General features: G+C 38.5%; 1 protein-coding gene across 1 annotated transcript in view; it reads left to right on the top strand.

Annotated features, from left to right (window-relative positions):
• The window catches only part of LOC109045685 (gamma-aminobutyric acid receptor subunit alpha-3-like), a 200,380-nt gene that overhangs the window by 141,538 nt on the left and 34,964 nt on the right, over window positions 1-23,878 (top strand). The window contains exons 6-8 of the mRNA XM_042711349.1: window positions 8,915-8,997; window positions 11,958-12,101; window positions 21,754-21,906. Of these exons, the coding sequence (XP_042567283.1) occupies window positions 8,915-8,997; window positions 11,958-12,101; window positions 21,754-21,906 (380 nt within the window). The remainder of the gene's footprint in view (window positions 1-8,914; window positions 8,998-11,957; window positions 12,102-21,753; window positions 21,907-23,878) is intronic.

The raw sequence follows: 23,878 nt of genomic DNA, 5'->3' as shown, positions 1-23,878 counted from the left end.
TCAGATCACACCTGACCACATTAAAAAAACAAATAACTGTTGAGAAAGTGCATTTTTTTCTTCTCTTCACTTCTAATCCCTGTTAAAATCCTTTACTGAGGGGTATTTAAATGAAAGAATGACCAAAATGAAATTGACCAAAATGAAAGAAATGAAGACCAAGATGAAGACCATCGCAAGGCTCAGCGTCTCTCCAGTTTTTGCAATTTTGCAGTATTTCTCCTGCTCATCACGGGTCTGTTTGTACTGAACAGCTTTGCCTTAACATCTTACACCCGACAGGAACTTTTGGATATTGGTCTGCACTTTTCCAACAGTTTTATCACCAATCCTCGACTCATCCCTGAGATCTCCAGAACACCTGAGGCTACGCACTCTACCCGGAGGTGCGGAAGTGCTCGCAGGCGGCGTCGAGATCGTAAACAAAGGTGGGGGAAGCGCGGAGGTCTAAGAGATAAGCTAAAGCTAACACCACTCCAGCTCTCTTTACCCAGGATTTTCCTCGCTAATGTGCGGTCATTGGTGAACAAAATGAACGAGTTACGACTTCGCATTACCTACAGTAAGAGACTTTTGGATTGCAATGTCATGGTTTTCACAGAAACATAGCTACACAGCGACGTACCCAATAATGCTATTGAGCTAGCCGGACACTACACGCTCTGGGAAGATAGGACAGCAGATGACTCCGGCAAGACAAGAGGTGGCAGATTGTGCATTTATGTTAACAAAGCTTGGTGTACGAACACTGTCATTGTTAGGAGACACTGCTCAGCTAACCTAGAGTTTCTCATGGTTAAGTGCAGACCTTTTTATCTCCCGCGGGAGTTCACTTCCACCATTATAACTGCAGTCTATATCCCACCGGATGCTAATGCCAAGCTTGCTATGAACGAACTGCATGCGACCATTAGTAAACAACAGACTGCTCACCCGGAGGCTGCTTTTATTGCCACGGGTGATTTTAATCACTCTAAATTAAAGACAGTGCTCCCCAAATTCCATCAACATGTTTCCTGCCACACTAGAGGAGACAAAACATTGAATCATGTTTACACAAACATTGATGTAGCTTAATTCGCGACCCCCCTCCCCCACCTGGTTGTTTGTCACCCCGACCCCTAAGTATTCACCCCTCATCATGGCCAACTGGAGCAGACTCTTTACTTCAGGACTGTGGCCAACTGGAGCAGACTCTTTACTTCAGGACAGATTTCAATACACGGAATGGAGTATGTTTGCTTCTCAGGCTGCCTGTGGCTCTCACACGGACATTGATATCTATACCTCCTCTGTACTGGATTACATTAACACCACTATTGACAGTGTTACAACAGAAAAACAGATCACAACGTACCCTAATCAGAAGCCATGGCTGAACAATTAAAAACGACTCCTGCTGAAAGCCCACAAAACTGCCTTCTGATCAGATGACGCTCAGGCCTACAGCAAATCCAGGGCTAACCTGAGGAGGGGCATCAAAAAGGCCAATTACTGCTACAAGCTAAAGGTATGTGGCAGGGTATCCAGGTCATCAGTTACTACAAGCCAAGCAACTCTACTCCAACAGTCACTGACGTCTCCTTCCTTAACGAGCTAAATTACTTTTATGCTTGCTTCAACAGCGACAGCAAGGAGATGGCCACCAAGTTGACACTCTCAGCAAACCACCAACCCCTCAAAGTCACCTCCACAGATGTCTACACTGCATTGAACCGGATCAACGCACACAAGGCTGCTGGCCCGGATGGCATTCCTGGATGTGTACTTAGGGCATATGCATAGCAGCTTTCAGGGGTCTTCACAGACATTTTCAACCTGTCCCTCACCCAAGCAACTGTGCCAACATGCTTTAAGTCCACATCCATTGTGCCAGTGCCAAAACACTCTTCCCCGATGTGCCTGAATGACTACCGCCCCTTAGCACTCACACCTATTGTTATGAAGTGCTTTGAGCGACTGGTTCTAGCACACCTCAAGGACTGCCTCCCACCCACACTAGACCCACAGCAATTTGCCTACCATAGCAATAGGAGCACAGAGGATGCAATATGCACAGTGCTGCATTCTGTACTCACACACTTGGACAATAAGAACACATATGTACGGATATTGTTTGTTGACTTCAGCTCAGCATTTAACACTGTCATTCCCTCCAAGCTGACCACAAAACTTGAAGACCTGGACATTAACACCTCCCTCTGCAACTGGATTATGGACTTTCTGACCAACAGACCTCAGCATGTTAGGTCAGGCCACACCTGCTCCACCACCATCACACGCAACACTGGCATACCACAGGGCTGTGTGCTGAGCCCATTCCTCTACTCCCGCTACACCCACGACTGCAAGCCTGTGCATGGATTCCAACTCCATCATTAAGTTTGCAGATGACACCACGGTGATTGGCCTCATCAGTGACAACGATGAGACTGCCCACAGGGAGGAGTCATAGCACGCATGACCCCATCCACATTAACGGGATGGTTGTTGAACATGTCTCCAGCTTCAAGTTTCTGGGAACCACCATCTCAGAGTACCTGTGCTGGACCACAAACACCTCCAGCCTGGTCAAGAAGGCTCACCAGCACCTCTTCTTCCTTAGGACACTGAAGAAGAACCAGCTGTCTTCAGCTCAGCCATCCTGGTGAACTTTTACTGGTGTGCGATCGAGAGCATCCTGACCAGTTGTATCATAGTCTGGTATGGGAATAGCTCAGTTGCCGACCGCAAGGCACTGCAGAGGGTGATGAAAACTGCCCAACGCATCACAGGGACACCACTTCCTGCTATTGAGGACATCCAAAGAGAACGCTGTCAACGTCAAGCTTGCTGCATTCTCAAGGACTTCTCTCACCCTGACCATAGACTGTTTAACCTCCTGCCCTCTGGGAGGCGCTTCAGGAGCCTCCGGACAAGGACCAGCAGACTCAGGAACAGCTTTTTCCCTACAGCTGTCTCCTTACTGAATTCTGCCCTCTGACCCCCCTCCCCCCACACACACCAAACACACACTCCTCACCCCTCCTCATCACTACATCTGGTTTACAAAAAAAAAAAAAAAACAATTGTTATTACTGTTCATCCAGAGTACAGAATCTATTCACTTTTTTACTGTCCATTGCACTAGTGTAAATGATGTTCATATGTTCATAGTTCCTCTTCAGGAACTCGAGCTGCGCTGGATGACGCTTCGGGAACTGAATCATGGGTGTAATCAGTCCAATGTATGGGCGAGACGTCATAGGCGGGTGACATCAGAGACCGGGAAGCTTAAAAGCACGTGTGGCAAACCCCCGCATTTAGTCTTCTGTCTTTCGGCAAGCACTTTGTGTGTGTGTCAGTCGCTATCTGTTTGTGAGTCTTATTTAGTGTTGTTTGTCTACTGATAAGCTCCATTATGTCAAAGCTTCAGTCAAGAGAAGTTTTGGACGAGAGCAGGCAGCGTTCAGGCTGTGTGTTTTCCCTGCCGCAAAGAAAAAAAGGGGTAGGGACACACGCAGTTTGTGTGTTGTCTGCTTGAGAGTAAAGGATGCAGAATCAGCTCTCGAGGGAGTCGATGGCTGCGATGCGAGCGCTTGTTACTGCTTTGCTTCACTCTCAGAAGGCACTCTTTGAGGAGGTGTTTCTCACTGTGCCATCCCTGCTTTTGCCGAGGCAGAGCGGTGGTTGTGCTCGCAGGTTTCGCTTTCAGATCCGGTGGAAGGAATGTGGACGGGCAAGTCCCTATCTTCTTCCTTAACCACCAGATCTGGCACCCGCTCTCGGGGTTTCGGAAGCCCGCGTTGAGGTACTTTCCCCCCAGTGAGAGGGCGCTCTGCCTGTCTTTCTCTGGGGAGATTGATGTGGAGGACATCGATAAGCTCGCCAATTGCACAAACATCAGTTACACAAGCATATTATGCCTGATATTATAATGAGCAGCATTAATGAGGAGTGGAGCTCGCGCAGTCGGTTCTCGGGGGGCTGATTGTGCTTTTCTCGCTGTTAAACACTCCGCTCTCACCAGGCACGCTCCGAGGAATGTGTCCGTGCGTGAGATCTTGCGGTTGCGGTCCCGCTGCTGCTGAGGCACGGCGGCAACCGGGATCACATATGATCTGGCGGACGGGTTGGAGATGGCTCGTCCTATCTCCACCCCTGTTCCCTATATCTAGAGCTCGTTCTCAAGGCTTGGAAGCCGGTGCTGCGGTTTCTTCCCCCTCTAAGTGAGAGGAGATCCGTTTTGAGAGGCTGATTCCCTTAGTAGACTATTTGGCAGCGTGAAAACTACTGCCAAATGTGTCTTAATGGGTCCTGCACACTATAGTGAGAGGCCACAGACTCCAGTTTGGTTCTCCTCCACCTCAATACCTCAATACCAGGCTCTGGTAATCGAACAGAAGTAGACACTCTCTGAGGATGGCGGCCATCGAGGTGGTCCCTCCTCACGTAGCAGAGTCCGGGTCCTACAGCTGGTACTTCTCTGTTCCGAGGAAGGATTAGGTGTTGTGTCAAATTTTAAATCTGTGTTTTTTGAACCGCTCAGTCAGGGGACTGAAGTTCAGCATGCAAACAGTAAAGTTCGTCTCAGACCAAGTCCGAGGACTGGTGTGTCACGATCGATCTAAAAGATGCACTTGTCTCCATCCTTCCTCATCGTAAGTTCCTGAGGTTTGCTTTTGGGGGCAAAAGCATACCAATATCGGTTCTTCCTCTGGCCTTGCACTCTCACCCCACACTTTCACGACTCAACCACATCGACGATTGAGCAGAGCAGATGGCGGTTCGGCATCGAGGTGTCATTCTCGCTCACACGAAAGAGCTGGGTTTAAGACTTAACGCCAAGAAAAGTGCACTTTCTCCGGTAAAGAGAACCACTTATCTGGGTGTGGTGTGAGATTCGACCACGATGCAGGCATGTATGTCACCTGCTTGGATCGAGTCGATCCTCACTGCAGTCGCGAGAGTGAGAGAAGGCTGGTCACTCACTGTCAAGCAGTTTCAGAGTGATGGCAGACCCAGCAATCAATTGCAATTAATTTTATTTCTTACATTTTAGACACAAATTGTCTTGTTTTGCTCTATTTCATTAATGAAAATACTTCCAAACAAAGCCAGAGCAGAACCATTACGCATCTCAGAGAAAACCACAGAACAGTGTTTCATTAATGACTGAATCTGTGTTTATGCACTAAGGAATTAGGTGAGTCAGTGATTCAATTACCCATTCATAAAAAATCTGTGTGTCACTCATTTTTGATTTAATATTAAAAGTAGAAAAATGAGAGAACAGCTCAGTCTGTGTACTTTTGCATCCATTCGTTTTTCATTTTTTAACCCAGAAATGAAATACGGAAAATGCTGTTTCTTCTTTAATGGTTCAGACACTGATGATTAGAATAGGCAGACACAAACTCATTTTCATTATTCAAAATTAATATTTCATTAAAAATCGTACAAATAAAATAAAACTTTTTTTTTTTAATGTGTATATAAATGTTAAATTTAATTTCTACCTTTTTTAGTGTATCTATACAGACGCTAGCCCCCTTTCAAGCTACTGGCGTGGCTACCATAACTGCTTTATAAAAATGTTTAGCTTCGATAATTTTATGATCTTAAGGTGCCCCTGTTATGCCATTTCTAAGGTTCCTAGTATTGTTTTGGGAGTCTTCTATAATAGGTTTGCATGCATGCAACGTCAAACAACCCTTTAGTTTTCTCAAAATATGCATTTAATATCACCTCATTTTCCAATGGTTCTCAAATGATTTGTTCGAAGCAGTTCTAAGATTCAGTCTCTCTAAACCCCTCCTATGGTCGAACCTCATTGATTATAACGGATTTTTGTGAGATTGCGATAAACTGAAATGAATGACGGCTTTATAATTATTATAGGGAGAGCAGAGCATGCTTTTTTAGCCAATATATTTCAGAATTTGAATAAATTTTGTTTTTCATTATGCTGTTGGACCAGTGACAGCTGCACGCTGCAAACATCCGCATATAGACTTTTATATTTTTCACAATTTTTTGAGAATGTGCAAGTTCAAATTTGACGTGGTCGCATTTGTGCATGGTCTGCCCTGTTCCTCATGCAAGTCCTGTCACCGACAGCCAGTTTAGTTTCACAAAAATCACAAATAATACTGATGAAAAAGAACAGGTTGAATGTTGAACACTCGTTACCATATAACTATAAACTATGTTAAAAGTTCATCAGCATGCATTGTTTAATGCCATGTTGTAGCAAAAAAAAAAAAAAAAACACCTGCAAATGATGTGCCTGTGCGACCAAGTGAGAAAGTCGCAAAAGGGTGACCAGTGGCAAGAATGAGTCTAGAGCCCTGTAGCCTAAACGCGGCATTATGGAAATCAGTGAACAGGGCAAAAATATGTCAACATGTATAAGACATGTGTAGCCTACATAATGTAGCCTATACATGCATTGAGCGACCGTGCATGGTCCTTGGTCACACAAGCACATCATTAGCAGGGTTTTTTTTTTTTTTTTTTTGCTACAACATGGTATTAATTAATGCATGCTGATGAACTTTTATCATAGTTTATATTTATATGGTAGATTGTTAATGTTATAATGTTACAAAACATTAGTAGATTGTTACATTATAATTTTTAAACCAAAAAACTAAACAAAAAATTAGTAATCATATAATACAAAAGTACAGTTTTATAGTCTGTATGAAATATTTATGGTAGGTAAACTTTCTCAATTCAGGCTGCTGAGCCAAAGAGTATTATGAACCCGGCTTATATGTCTGTATGCCCAGAGTAGAGACTTTTCAAAGCAAAATCCCTGCCGTAGGCTGTGTCAGAACTGCCGCAAGAACAGGTAATGTGCTGAAGATCGTTGGGTCAATATGTTACTGAGGAGATGAGAGGTGCAGAACCTTGGTGAGCCTGAGACATAGCGCAAAGCTGGGGGAAAAGCCCAGGGGGACCTGCCTACCCAGGAGGGCCGTGACGTTCACTGACCGTGAAACTGACAAATGGCCAGTAAAGCAGCCGCAGCCGTGTGCATGCGCAATGACAAGCCAGCTGAGCTACGTGACTATAGGCACACATGTGCACACTGAATTAAATCTGTAATGCTAGCTTTCTGTCACCCTCTGTAATGATACGGTACACAAACGCTCATTCACAGTCGTCACAGGCTGCCATGTTTCAGGCTTACAACACTTCTAATTTAGTGACCTTTACTATTTTACCCACTCATCCCCTCTGGCACTTAATAGATTACACACAGCAATGCACAGACACATGCTCTTCTTACTATACTCTTCTGGAAAAATGTCACATCCTTTTGAGATCTGTAGATTGTCTGACATGACGGGCACAAGTGCTGCCTCCGGTTTCACAGCCACGGCCTTGGAGAGAGTCAAGGAGGAACAAAGCGAATTCAGATGATGCTATATCAATCTGCAGAGAGAGGAACAGAATGAATAACAGTACCACTGTGGTTCTTCACAGATGTGAACAGCCATTAAACTGTCTGAGAGATGACTTTGACTCACCTCAATGGATCAGGTCTTGATACTCACTAATTAAATGCTTCAGGGATCTATTTATAGGACAATCTACCCGACACCATACAAGCTTTCAGCTTGTGACTCAGCTAATTTCAAGCAATGGCTCATGCAGTGTACAGTACACACACAGAATATTGTCCACTAGCTTGCTCAACTCTTTATTTTCGAATGCCTAATCATAGATAGAGAATCTCTTTTAAGCAGTTATCTTATTCATTCATCTTAGTGCAAGATTAACATTCATGCTCCTTTCAATTTTTCTTCCCTGTCTTCTGTCTGTTGAGTGTGAATTACTACCCGAGATTCTTGAGTGGATTAAATGAAATTCACAATTGAGTGTTTGAGGCAGCAGTTCTTTATTATTGCCTAATCTTCTGTTTCATGAAACCTATTCATTTTCTTAATATGTTTGAGATCTAATTGAGAACTATTTTTCAGTTCACAGGGAAAAGAAAAAAAAAAGATTCTTTGTAAACTTAAATGAAAATGCAATAACTTGAAGTCTGAAAGATGTTCCTGTTTGGCCGACATCATCTAGGCATTGTTTGCCTAACGTCAGTTTTTTGCCTGGTTGAACTACTGTTGTAGATAAACGCAACTATTCTAAAATATTACCAATAGTTTTAGTTGCTGATGCCATTATTAAACATAAATGTTTACAGCAATAGTAAAAAGTTATACATTTAAAGGGATAGTTCACCCCCAAAATTATATAATTTACTAAACCTTAAGTTGTTTAAGCACAGAAGAAGATATTTAAAAGAAATATCAGTTGAAATGTGAAAAACAATACAATGGAAGTCAATGCCTACTGCCAACTGTTTTGTTACCAACATTCTTCAAAATATCTTCTTTTGTGCTCAGAAAGAAAGAAACTCATACAAGTATGGAACAACCTAAGGGTGAGTAAATTTTGGGTGAACTATCTCTTTAAAAAAGATGCAGTAGCAATGGGATATGTATACTAGTGTAGGGAGATACATACTATTATATCTCAACAGCCTGATTGCTTGTATTTTGCAAATTGTAAATGACTGTATATTGTCTCCCAGCTGTAATCTGGTAAATGTGACTGTAAGGCATGAAGATATAAAAATATTACAAACATTAATATTATGGTTTTCTGTAAAGCTGCTTAGAAACAGTGTGTATTGTGCAAAGTGCTAAATAAATAAATTTAACTCGACTTGGCATGAATGCAAACTTACCGTCAGGTCTGGCTCTATTATAGAATGATACACCCACTTTTCATGATCAAGTCATTTCTTGATGAATATCTTTTTTTACTTTTATATACATAACATTACAAAAGTAAAATGGGTTACAAATACTGTCTCAGGCTGACTTGAAAGCTCTCTCTTTATCTATTCCTCTCTACATAGATTAACCATCCATGCTGAGTGCCCTATGCATCTGGAGGATTTTCCTATGGATGCCCATGCCTGCCCGCTGAAGTTCGGAAGCTGTAAGTAATTCTTTGTTGTCGCCATTGAATTTTTCTAGATCATGTAAGTGACAGCTGCTCAAATGCTCAAAGTATATAGACATGTATATTGCCTTGTGCACATGTACCCTGCGCTCTTATCTCGGTCATGAGCTTAACATACTGAACTGTATTAGGTGGGTGCGGGTTGAGCATCTAACTGCATGTGAATACAGACAGACTCTTGTTTGTCTTAAAGACAGTCCAGATCAGAAAAAAAATCTTCTAGACACAGCTCAGAGAGCCCAATAACACAGTGTCTTTCTCCACAACTGAGAAGAATTGTACGCAATGTCACACCTGATGCTGATTACCCATTTGTGTTTGCGCCTAACAGTAAACAGCATCTATCCAAGACAGCATTGTCATTAGAACACAACATAAAACTCCAAAGGCAGACCAAAAAAATGGACCTTGTTTCTTCTGTGTGGAGTCACCAGTCCTAAAACAAACAAATGTTTCATAATTCTCCTCCTGTGCCGAGCTTTAGATTAATAGCCCAGCCAATGACACCAAAGGTCACCATGATGCAGCAGTCACACCTTTATGAATAAAACATCCCACTGGGCAATAAAACAAAAGTCCTCTGCTCATACATTTTCAGTAGTACATTTTCCCCCCATAATACCTCTTTTTGACAGGCGCAGAATGGTGACCCCTCATTGGATCTGTGATGCATGCAATAGAAACACTGCAAAGAACTGGCTCTTTAACAAGATATCATACAGTGGGCTGCATAATTAGTGGCTTTGTTAATAAGCATTGTTTTCTTAATCACCCAATCAATCTGCTGTTTTTTGCTTTGTTTTGTTTTTGTTTTTTTGTTCCAGACTTATATTTCATTTACAAAGTTGTATGTTTGTTTGTACCTTTAAATACTTGTCAATATTTGTTTCAAGGCATGTTTTCCCACTTCTGTTTAAAAATTTGATAAAATAGTAGAGAAGTGCTAATCAACTTGTAATTGTCAAAATGCATGCTGATTTTGGTATTACAGTGCCAGAAGTGCCTGTAAGCATAATTATTATGCGTTGCTCTGGAATACTTGATTGAAATTGGTCAGTCGTGGCAACCAATGTCTCTTGTATCACTCTGCAGTTCCTTAGAAATAATATTAGAAATTATTCTGATTTAAATTCAGATTAATCTGTGAGTATTTTTGTCAAGTTCATAAAAAGAATACGCTCATTGAAGTATCATGATCATGAATCAGACACAATGTATATTTGGTTGTGTGTGCAAACATGAAGCACATCACGATAGAAATACATGTTGTCTATTTACTGTCTATTTACTATTTGTCTTTATATTTTTTAGCATTACATGATTGCTTGTAGTTTGGTGCTCTGTCTGCTTTGGGAAAATGGACCATTAACATGAACGGCATAAAAAAATTATTTGATTATCAGCCGCATTTTTATTTTTCTTCTTATTATTTATTTTCCATTATTTGGTCTGGTAAACAGGTAAAAGGTCCATTTCACCCCAGAAGAATGAGTGCACGGCTTTTGTATGACTGCCAGCCATAATGATTTATAATTTGAGGCTAACGTATAATGGCCAAGCGAGTCGAGATCCAAAAACACATACAAGCTCCTCATTCCCTCGTTAATCAGCTACTCGCTTTAGATGCTCATTTTACATTAAACAACCACTTGAAGTGTGTGTGTGTGTGTGTGTGTGTTTGTTTTGGGCAGTGATATTTAACACAGGAAACGCTCTATTGAGATATATAGACTATTATTGGACTGTTAATCAAATTATAGCAAGGTCATTCACATGAGAACAGTGATAGAAAGTGATATTTAATGAAATATTTCCTTCTCCTAACCAATTTAAATTGCTTCTAATTCATCCTCTCATGTTCTATCCTCATTCTCTCTCCCATCCCCTTATTAATTGAGTTTTAGCCCAGGCACTAAATTTAACACTTTCCTTGTAATGTGCTGAAAGTCTGTGACACCACTGACCTTTTCAGCCCATAGCCGTTTCTTGCTGGCCAGACTCCCTGTAAATAAGAACCGATGCCAGTGTCATACAATTTAAATATATATTTAAAGATGGAATAATGCATTTCATTACCAATTAGTATTCATAATGGATGAAGTGGCATTAAACTTGATGTGTTCAGCTTTTGATTAATGACCTTCGAACAGAATAAAACAATAACATTTCTCTTTGGCCATCAAAATTTAATTAGCAAACCTCTGCCGGCTGTGTGAATTACGTTTCTAGAGTTAAGCCTGCCAGCTTTTTTCCCACTCTCTTGCTCACAGTTGTGTGGGCGCACATGTGTCTGCATATGTGCGTTGTTTGTTTCTGTACACAGACCCCAAGATAATTGTTTTTCATGCTCTTTTGCAAAGTTTATCCCTGTGTATTCAAACACAATAAGTCTTGTGTTACATTTCCCTATTATATACGTTAGATTCAAGGAAGCCGCTAATCGGAGGGAGCAGTTGACCCATGGTTAGTCAGGTTTTATTAAAGTTGCATTCCAACTGCCCTCATTGAGATGCATTTATTCACTTTACTGCCCCCCCCCCCACAACCCCTTTTATCATGAGCTCTGTTTTGTTCTAAAGTATGAATTTTCAGCTGGTGTTTTTCCAACCCAGTGACTATATCATTCATGGAAATAGAAGGATTCTCTCAGAATGCAAATGGACCAGTAAAATGTTAATTCTTTGTGTTCATAAAAAAAAAAAAAAAAAAAAAAAAAAGAAACTGCATGTTCGTTATCAGTATCTTAATTCTACAAACTTTTAGTTTACATAATATTTTGTATAATAGGATTTAATTATAATTTATGCACTGCACACACCACTAGCCAAAACAAAATCCAAATATTGATTTGTAAATGGTACAAATGAACAGCATTGCAATTGTTTATAAAAGTTTGGTTAGGATAAACCAGCACTGCTATGGTTTGTCTCTCTCAGATGCCTACACCAACAATGAGGTTGTCTACATCTGGACTGCAGATGATGAGAAATCTGTTTCTGTGGCTCCTGATGGTTCTAGACTCAACCAGTATGACCTGTTGGGCCATGTCATTGGCAAAGAGACCATCAGCTCCAGTACAGGTAATTACATTTGTTGTTTGTGCCAGTGGAATTGATTACTTAGTGAAGTTAAAGCAGCCAAAAAGTGCTAATGAATGTGATTATAATCTAGGCAAATTTATTACATAATTCCCAACATTGCATTTCTGTTTTAAAGTTTCATTTACTATTATGTCTATTATTTACTAATACACACACACACACACACACACACACACACACATATATATATATATCATAATATTACATAATAGTAAATGATGCATTGACAACAAAAAAGTGCATAATCAGTTGCTAAAAGCAGCATTTTCAGACCTGGTTCTACTGTATAACACATTGGACCAAGCAAAAGTGAAGCGAGCCAAGAGGCTGAGACAGCTTCAATAATGATGCAGTTATGATATTGTCATGAATTGATATATCAATTGGATTTATACAGAGTTACAGTGTATTTATCATATTGCATATCATGTTAATTGTCCATATCCAACTTATTTTCCATTTTGTACACCACCAAATCTCCTGTATTTACACTGAATGCTATGCAGTCAGCCTTTTAAAAGGTATCCGTGAAGGATATGAAAAACATTTGCCTTCCTTTGTGTAACAACGTTCATAGTTCAGGAAGAAGGATGCGGGAACCGGCAAACATTTAAACAAAACTTTAATAATAAAAGAAACACAAAACTTAAAATCGCGTGACAGCCCCTCACGGCGACTGCCGCGCAGAACCAAAACAAAATAAAGTCCAGGCCTGGTCCTCTCTCGTCTTGCACTGTCATCACTCCTCCTTTTATCCTTCCGGAGTGTGCATTTTCACTTACTCCACTGGCCTCTCTCCGTTCCCATGGCCCTCGGCCCCGCCCCACTCGTCACACTTTGTTTATCAGGATTTGAGGCGTAGTTGCAGATTCATGCTGGATACTGAAAACCTCTCTTGCTCTTTTACACAGTTTATTTATATGCATGAGTCTGTAATACTCTTCTGTACATAGACTTCCCTTTATGAAATCTCTCTATTTGCAGCTGACAACCTGTATTAATTAATTCTGCTTGCTTCCCACATGCTTTTTTTCTTTCTTCCAGCTTCATCATAGGATTACAAATTCCATTGTTGTCTGTTTGTAAAGTGATTTTTCTAACCTGCTTTGCAAGCACGTAGCTTATTGATTGCTTTCTGCCACAGTTATTGGGGTCTTACAACCTCTGTAAAGCAGGAAGGAGTCAAACAAGTATGAGTGCACAAGAAAAGTGTGTATGCTCAAGTGTGTGTGCTCAATAAGATAATGTGCTCATCAAAATAAGAGATGCAATTGACCCCAAGTCCACATTATTTGCGGTGCACTTCTTCTAAATCCAGTGCAAGGAAAAAACTGTAAAAACTATAATTGAATATATATAAAGTCAAATTATTTATATAGTAATATAAAATACAGATTGTCAAATCAGCTTTACCGCGTAAAAACATGTGTTGATAGGACACATAGAAAGAGTCAGTTCATTGATTCAGTGATGTCATCGTCCAGCTCAGTTCAGTTTTCTTCCAATAGTTTCTGTGCAGTCAAGTCAACAATGTTGCCAGACATTGTGTCCCCAACTAAGCAAGCCAAATGCAACAGTGGCAAAGATGCAAAACTCCATTGGTGACATAAATGGAGAAAAAAAAAAAACTTGGGATAAACCAGGCTCAGTCAGGGGGCCAGTTCTTCTCCGACCAGACAATACCAGCATGACATGGTTTAATTCCAACCTGGAACACAGGTCAGATTGTGCAGAGGACTTGTCTGGTTCTCGTGGTCTTGTGCCGATGGCCGATGAGGTCTTCACAGGAATAGTATGTGATAGTATCTTACTCTAGGGTTCATATAGTTGACATGGTCTCCGCTGACTTTCGGGGCTGTAGAGGTCATCTCTAGCTTATATGACTTTCGGGGCTGTAGAGGTCATCTCTAGGTGCTTGAAAAGGGTAGGTGCTAGAACAATTTGGACTGGATACAGACTGAATCTGGGTGGCTAAGGTGACTTCGGAATAAGAATGAAACAGACTAATATTAGCGTAGATGCCATTCTTCTTATGATGTAACAAGTACATCGGGTGTCATGGGAAGTGTTCCCGGTTCCGGTTGACCTAATTTATGCAGCCTAACAATCCTATAATGGATCTGAATTATAGAAATGTGATAGTGTGTAAAAGAGATGGGTCTTTAACCCTCTGGAGTCTAAGGGTATTTTTGGGGCCTGGAGAAGTTTTGTCATGCTTGACATTTGTGCTTTTTTCAGTTTCTTATAAAATATCTAAATGGCATAAAGTCTAATCTCACTGTAATCAGCACAAAAACTGGGATATAATAATATGTGAGCAGCATGTATGTACATGATTGTGTTTTTGAGAAAAAAAATTTGTATGCGTGGTTAGTGAAAAAACTAAAAATGTTAAATCACTGAATAAGGCAATAAAACACCTACAGAAAATTGGGTCCCAGGACATTTTGAGAACTGGAGCTTGTAGACTAGAATTTTATTTTTTCTAAATGATGTGAAAATCATCTTGTTTACTCACTTACAGAAAACCAAATATATGATTTAAATTTTCTAAGACACTTTTTGTTGGTAAAAAGTCATATGCGAGTAGGCGTCAACTATCATGAATTCACACCTGAGAAAAGACAAAGGCCTGCTAATGAGAAATGTATATAGTTTTTGTTTTCAGCTTATTCACAAAAAAGTAAAATATAAAACAAAGAATGTGAAGAAAAAAGAAATGTATATAATTTTTGTTTGTAGTTTATTTAAAATATAGTTAAATATCACACAAAATAACTTAATATTCACTTGTGAGTGCAGTTAAAAACAGTTTATTAGGAAAAATCAAAGCTGACTTTCAAACTGAATTTTGGTGCATCATTACTCCAGTCACACAATCCTTCAGAAACCCTTTAACAATCTTATTTTCTACAAAAAAAAAAAAACATTTATTGTTATTATTATCACTATTATTATTATTATTATTATTATTATTATTATTATTATTATATTATTATATAATGTTGAAAAGAGCTGAGAATATTTTTTAAAGGTTTTTTAGGGGGGATAAATTGAAAAGAACAGCAATGATTGTTACATTTGTTACAGTTACATTTATTGTTACATTTATATTATTTACATCAAGCTTTTGAATGGTATAGTAGTGTATATTGTTATTGAAACTTCATAATATTTCACTTGATTATACATTTAGTCAGGAATTATAGTTTGGAAAAAGTCTTTGGAAAAAGTCTAACTAGTAAAATGTTACAGGATTATGTGAAAACTAGTACAAGTATATAAATAAATAAAAAGAGGACTTACTCATGTTTATGATCTCTGCTGAATAAAAAGTGCTTCATTCTTTTTTCTGAGGAAATCCAAAACTCAAATCCTCAACCACATCACATCTTTTTGGGGGTGAATTATGTCTTATTCCTCTCATCGCGAAGCAAACAGTAAAATAAAAAAAATTTGAAGAACAATCTCGCTGCGTTGTCTTCTGTTGTGTGGGCGTATTCAAAAGCCGCGCGCTTCAGTGAAACATTTGAATCTCAAAAGCGTGTTCAGCGCAGGGGCGTGGTCGCATTAGAAGATAATGAAGGGAGACGTGAAAAACGGACATAGCGTTGTTTTCATATGGATTACTTTATCACAGAATATTTGTTTTCAGCAGCACTTGTTTAGTTTAAAAGTAGACATGTCAGGCTTTCTATAGTTATCTCTCTCATGTCTCTTCGTTGAGTATTCACTGAGTTACAGTTCATTTTAATGACGCATTTGTAACTGAAGATCAGCGCAGACCAAAGGCTGCAGACAGCACTCCTTGTTTGTTATCTTTATTTTTATAAGTGCACAAAGTTTTGTTGTTATTATGTCTTGTATACAAAAAAAAAAGTAGACCCTTTACAGATCGATTGATGTATTGCTCTTATCTGTACGATCAAAACTGAAAGTGTAATTTAAGTTCTTTTCGGGGTTATCAGGAGAAAATACCCCAAAACGCGTATACGTGTTAATCGACTCCAGAGGGTTAATCTAGATTTAAACTGATAAAGTGTGCCTGCCTCCCGAACAACGCTAGGTAGATTAGTCCAGAGTTTGGGGGCTTAATAGAAATAGGATCTACCGCCCACAGTTGTTTTTGATATTCTAGGTATTATCAAATGGCCAGAGTTTTGAGATCGCAGCGGACGTGAAGGACTATAATGCGATATGAGCTCGCTCAAGTACTGAAGAGCTAAACCGTTCAGGGCTTTATAAGTAAGTAGCAAGTTTTTAAAATGTATATGATGATTAATAGGGAGCCAGTGCAGAGTTGACAGAACCGGGCTAATATGGTGATACTTCCTGGTTCTAGTAAGAACTCTAGCTGCTGTAATTGGGATCAGCTGGAGTTTGTTTATTAAAGGTGTTTGTAACATTTTTTGGTTAAAATTCCTCAGCGGTTGTGAAAAAAACACCCTTTTTACCTTGTCAGAGCCAGCTCTGTTCACAGAGACCCATTTTGGTGCATGTCGCTTTAAATGCTAATGAAGTACTGCTCACCCAACCAATTTATTTTACTATAGTATTTAACTGACTCACAGAGCAAATATAGCAAAGCTTGTATGTATCAATGTTAGTGTTTGTGCTTGTGTTAGTAGCTTTATTTATTTTATATTTTTTCATTTTGCCGCACATGCTAGCGTTGGAGTAGCAAATTTACTGTCAAACAGCAAATGGAGAAAATATTACTGATAGCTTTCCCCCAGCTAAACATACTAGCGCATACATTAACATTCATACAGACATAACATTCATACTGTTTTTTGATATATATATATACGTTATATGTTTATGTGGTTCACACGCTTTACCATATGCTAGGTTTCACGTCTTGATAACAGTGCTGATAACAGCAAAATCATCTTTCAGACAAAAGCTATCAAGTGAATAATGTTACTGTTACTTTCACAGATTCCTATAAAAAACTAACATTAGCACACATGTATTGTAAGCTTCTACCTCACATAGGCCTATAATGTTTGACACTCCTAGTACAATCAACTACCTCAGAAGTTGACATTTTCTAACAACAACCAAAAGAAACAAACAAGAATTATATATATAAATAAATTACTTACATCTTTGGGACGAATTGTAGGTACAGCTCCATCCTTTAAATGCACCCAATAAAGCATTACAATAATCTAACCTTGAGGTCATGAACACATGAATAAACATTTCTGCATTTGACATCCGAACATAGGTCATAATTTAGATATATTTTTAAGATGGAAAAATGCGGCTTTACAAATGCTAGAAACATAACTTTCAAATGAAAAGGTTGCTATCAAATAGCACACCTTGGTTTCTAACTGATGACAAAAGAATTGTGTTAGACGATGTGGATTATTACATGCAGAGGATTTTGGTCTGGTAATTAACAGAATTTAGCAGTAGGAAATTACATTCCGTTTGTTTCAGCTATGCATTCCGTTTGTTTTATATAGATATATATATATATATATATATATATATATATATAATATCAGTTATGCATTCTGTTATTTCTGCGAATTGGTCTGTTTCGTCGGGCCATAAGGAAACATAGAGCTGAGTATCATCAGCATAACAGTGAAAGCTCACAAGACACAGCCTCTATAGTGTGATATCTAGGTGAAAGAGTCTCGATTTGTTGAGAATTAACTGACTTCTTTGACATGAGGCGGCTATCAGACAGTCGGTTTAGCCAGTCTGTCTGCATCCTGACCTGGGCCCCAGTTAGTCAAGTACCAGCTCTGAGAAGAGCGGGACCACCCCTGGAGGGATGAAGACCGTCTCTTTTAAACAGGTCAGGTCTGCCCCAAAAACTCGTCCAATTGTCTATGAAAGCTATTTTATTCTGCAGGCACCACTTAGAGATTCAGCCATTAAGTGTAATCAGTCTGCTATGTATCTTGTCTCCATCCAAGTCGCATTCAAAATTGCATCTAAGGCCCTCAGATTCTTACTAGTCCTCAAATAAAGTTTGGATGTGTGTCTGTAGTTCTGAAATCTTCTTTGTCAGCCTAACTATTTCCCTGCATTGATCACATGTGAATCCTTTGCCGCTGACAGAGAGGGCTACACTAAACATAATGTTATGTAACTAATAAATGGCTGATTTTTGCCATCATCATGATGTAGTTCCTGCATCTGTTGCCTCTTGGGCCTCAGCAGTCACAAGCAGGGAATAATCAACATTTTAAACCCATGAAAGGACTGCGGGATTGGGGGCGCTGTTCCATACAATGTATAAAAGTCTGATTTTAAGTCTGATAAAACTGACTAGAATTAATATGAGTGTAAAGTACATTCTGGTCGAAAGAAAAAAAACGAAGACTATAACAAAAATATTTAAATAAAAATAAGAATTGGCAGTTACAGTGGGTTGAAAAAAAAAAAGTAGAAATGAATCTTAAATAGACAAAATAACAATTCCAAGACTACTGCTTTCTTCAGTAAAGACAGAATTACTAATGTAGCATTAAAGTTGAGCAGAAAAGATGCTTTACATTTAATAACAGTCAGCTTGCACCCTGATTATATTGTATATTATTATTTTAATAGGGTTAGGATTATTCATAGGGCTGTTTATAGGGCTTTTTTGTGATTGCAATTAAGATTGTTGTATAATAAAATATTTAATAAAAACCTTGTTGCATCAGATGCAGCTTCTATAATCTTTGTTCTGTAAATACTGCTTAAAAATAGTAACGATTCTATTTATGAATATATCTGAGCTGTCAATTTAACACATTCATTTAGTGTTTAATTATATACATTAAAAATATATAAAATAAATAATGCATTTAGTCATGCTACCTCAGCCGTACGTAAAATTCCTTAATAAGGATTTTCCTTTCTTCTGAGCAATTTAAGCTTGAAATACCACCTAATTGCAAGCATGTTTTGCCATTCCCACAGAATGCGTTCTTGCATTCAAAAAAAGAAAGATGGATTGAATTAAATAAAATACAAAAAGAATACATACTCAACAATAATATAATAATACAAAAAAAAAAAAAAAAAACATCGGGTTTCCATGTTTTATGTGGACATTCCATATGTGTAATGGTTTTTATACTGTACAAACCATCCCCTTACCCTAACTCTACCCCTAAACCTACCACTGACACAAAAAAAACCACACTTCATCTTCCCCACAACATAATGAATACAATAACAACAACACTACACCCCACCCCACTCCCATCCCACCCCACTCCACTATAAAGACATGTTTAAAAACCTGTTTGTATGCCAGAGACAACACCTATTTTCCTGTCCCCTCTCAGCTGAAATGCAAAAGACAAATGCTCCTGTGTTTGTTTTTAAAGCACCAGAAGCATGTATTTATTTTTCATTTTGTCATTTTAATTGTCCTCTGCTCTGCCTCCCAGTGCCAGGAGAGAATGCTAACTCAGTTGAAAATTGCTTTTCCCACAGAGATTAGAATTTCAACCTCAGGTCTTGTTAAAGGAATATTTTATACACCTAAAAATGAAAATTCTGTCATCAGAATAATATACTTTACAGAATGCCAGGGGTTTTCTTTTTTAGAATGGGAACTGATAATGAAAATTGCACATTGCCAAATTTGGTGCGCACCAGTTTCGATGACAGTGAAACCAGAAGGCATTGATACTCAAGTGTCTTGTAACTGACTTTGAATATGTTTGTTGTTTTTGGCTTTGGTACACAATCACAATTTCAAAATTCTTAGAACAAAAATCCAAACTGATCACAGTCTGCCATTCTTTCAAAACCAGATCTCATGTTTTCATTCCAGTTGGACATGTAATTTTAAACAATGATTATATGGGAATAAAATAATATCATTGCAATATGTAATGAAAGCATTTATAAGGGCTGTCTACCTTAACGCATTAACGTTTGCGATTCATTTTACAATCCTTAATGAGTTAAAATAATTTAACACAATTAAAGCAAAATCACTGAAGCATCATTTCTAACCCTTTAACCCAATTTTGCTTCTCTGTTTGCGATCAGATCATTTTAAGCCACTAAACTCCAGAAAATTTTCAGTCCAGTGATCCAATAATCAAATGCATTCAAACAGCACTAATATAAATATTAAATCAGAGATTGTTTGGTATCGCAACTTGACTTCTCCAAAATGTAAAAAAGCTTTTTGCTGTTGCACTGTACACATACTATACAATTCTTTTTTTATCACTTTTTAATCACTTTTTTTTCTGTCATATGTACTTATATGGGCTCTTTATATCATCTGTTGTCCTTTTGGAGTTTCTAAGTGTCCTTTTCTGGAAATAAATAAATTTATCTTGAAAAAAAGCTTGCAGAAAATACATATGTTTGAGAAACATCCTTCAATTTTTGGTTTACTTTGCTGGATATAGCAAATGATGACAAGTGTGCGATTAATCGTGATTAATCACGGAAAAATAATGTGATTAATTATATAAAAAATTATAATCTATTGACAGCCCTACATTTAATATAATCAATGTATTCTTCAATTTAGTACATTTAACAATCAGTTCATTTATAGCAAACAATGCAAAAAGCAGCCCTTTTTAATGAATTAAACATGTTACGAGCTACAGCTGTCACATTAGAAAACAGACTTATATTGCCAAACTTTATCTATTGACATTTATTTATTTGCTTTGTGATAGAAAAGAATTTGCTACAAAAAAAAATAAAATACATAAATAAATAAAAACAGTAATTCTTCTTATTGTACCATATGATTGAATACTGTAGCTTTTCATATGAAGGGTAAATTTACAGTAACCAAGTAAATTCCACCATTTAAAGTACCAAGCATAACACCATCAAGCATAATGCCTGTGTTTGATACAACAGGAACCTGCTGCCTTTTTCCCTCCTTCTGATGCATCTCTGATGAATTTGACAGTTGTACAATTATCTGTTGTTTCATCCCTCTTGTACTCTACCCTTTTCTGTTCACATATTCCAAATGTTTTTTCTCCCTCACTAACTCACACACAGACACTTTGAACCTTGTGGTTATAATGATGTGAAATAAAATTGTATGTAACAAGAATTCATTATATCTGGTATCATTTCGGAAGTTGAACATCTCAGCAGTGTCTTCCAGACAGCAATGAGAATAAATGGAGAGAAAATCTAGACATTTGCAGAAGTCTCCTAATTCTGGTCTATAATAGACCATCCTTTCTTTTGATTTCTGTGGAAATGTTCAAAATTTTGTACAAATATTATATGACTTCAGCAGGGCAAATTGGCCTTCCGACCACCAATTTTAAAGACATAATTGCAGCCCCTTAAGCTCTATCAGACCTCCATAGAGAACTAAATGGTAGGGCTTTCAGATTGAGCGATTGTCTCTCACCTCCTTCCCGCTGTTAAGGTTAGAACATCCAATCTGCCCTAACCGTGCTGGGAAAGCACTTGAATCCAACTCCGTTGTTGGTGCTGTGATATACAAGAACCAATCAGTTAAACATCCTCCCCCCCACCTCCTATTTCTCAGTTGCTCTGCCTAAATGATCATCCATAAATACAATTCTGAATATTGTAGTGTAATTGTTGTCTCATCAATAATTCATCTCTCTTATGGTCTCTCTCTTCTCTTTTCTTATTTCTTATATAGGAGAATATGTGGTGATGACAACATATTTCCATTTGAAAAGGAAAATTGGCTATTTCGTGATCCAGACGTATCTCCCCTGCATAATGACCGTCATTCTGTCTCAGGTCTCCTTCTGGCTGAACCGGGAGTCCGTTCCAGCACGTACCGTCTTCGGTGAGCTTTTCTTCTGTTTGTTTACTAATGCACAGATATGCTCTGCGAGTAATCCAGCAAATAATCCATCCAACGTAGAGCTGCTGTTTACATTCTGAGACTACATCAAAACATTCTGTGCATTATATTTGTAGAGATGCTTTTGTTTTTTATCGACCATTATGACACAACAGGAAGCATTCAGTAAACAGTAGCACTAGGGATTATTTGAAAAGTTTGTCTTCTCTTCACTGTTCTAAATATTACACTAAAAAACAAAAGCATCTCTACAAATATAATGCACAGAATGTTTTGATGTAGTCTCAGAATGTAAACAGCAGCTCTACATTGGATGGATTATTTGCTGGATTACTCGCAAAGCACATCTGTGCATTTCGGAGAAGTCCTAAACCTGGATAGTGATGGATTCTGTTTTGAAATGGTGTAATGACCACTACATAAACACCTAATTAATTAAAGATTAGGTGGACTTAAACCTGGAGTCAAATGAAGTCAAAAAAAAAAAAAAAAAAAAATGCTGACAGGAAAGGAAAATATAAACTCAGAAGCATTGCAGCTGTATCTCCTTCAGCAACCTATCTGCACAGGTCTTTAAGACGGCTGAAGTTAAGAGATTATATCTTATTGAGCTCACATCAACTTTGGCATGGTGTCTGACTTCATCTGTGGTTTACTTTTTATCGAGGGCCGGAGCATCAGGTGCAAAGTAGTGCTCATACTGCCAGCATTACTGTGGAGGGTGTTACTGATGAGCAGGTTTCTGCAATCAGCCACAGAATAAATGAATTTCTGATACTTCTCACAAGCCATTCTTGATAGAGTGCAGCAGCATTTCACTGTTCTAAATATTACACTAAACCACAGCAAAAGATCATATTTTACATCACATTGTTTTTGCGGTTTACGGACACCCTTGTGTTTTTGTGTGTACAGCTAATCCGTATATTTTGTGAAACAAGGATGTCACCGCTAGGGTGACCATACGAGCAATTTTCCCAGGACGCGTCCTTGCCAGGATTTCTATATTGCCTAAAATATCCAGGTTTTGGCTGTTTGCACTGTGCAGATTGATCATTGTAGGACATTCATAAGAGTTATAGAGAGCAGAGCAGACGGCTCCTTATGCATTCTAATCACTCTCTTGGTACTTTGGTGTCATACAATGATTGGTGCGCAGCGATGCTTCAAGTTGAATGAACGAACAAACACACCTAACATGTACGTGTATTTGCATTGCTTTGATCGTTCTCTGTTGAGCTCACCTTCTCACACGCCACAATTCGTCAACTATGTATAATACCTGCATGCTATTGGTCAAATTACTTTGGATGTTTTAGGCAATATAGAAATCCTGGCAAGGACGCGTCCTGGGAAAAAGGCTCGTATGGTCACCCTAGTCACCGCCCCATGTCTCGAACCTAGCCAGACACCGCTACGTCACATGGCAACAACAACAACAATGGCAGACTAGATGCTTGTGTTCGTGCTGCAGAAGCTACTTACCCTATTAGCTTTACTAAAGAAAAATAAAACAAATACTGAAGCAAAATTGTTTGTATACAGTGTGCAAGGTTTATGTGCATGCTCTAAGTCTTCTTCTCCAGTTTTAGTGTATCTCTGCAGCAGAATTACAGCACCACATACTGGTCTGGCATATATACTACATAATTTTTAGTTGGTTTCAATGGTTTCTTGTGTACGCAAATATTTCTTGAGACAACGCCGTGTTTACAATTTTTTTTTAATTATTTTTTTTTTAAATAAGGGGGAAAAAAAGATTGGATAGGGAAACATCATTCTTCTTGATGATGCCTCATAAAACAAGCAATAACAACACCAACAACAATCAACAAATAACTAAATAAACAACTATTATAAAATATGATAAAACAAAAACAAGCTTTAACATCAATAAGTATGGTCCCACATGTGGGATTATTATTTCTGTGCCCCAAGGAGTACGGTCCCACAT

This window comes from Cyprinus carpio, chromosome A21 (genome assembly GCF_018340385.1).
Source record: "Cyprinus carpio isolate SPL01 chromosome A21, ASM1834038v1, whole genome shotgun sequence".
Classification (NCBI taxonomy): domain Eukaryota; kingdom Metazoa; phylum Chordata; class Actinopteri; order Cypriniformes; family Cyprinidae; genus Cyprinus; species Cyprinus carpio.
Note: the sequence above shows the minus strand (reverse complement) of the source record. Positions and strands in the feature narration are given on the sequence as shown.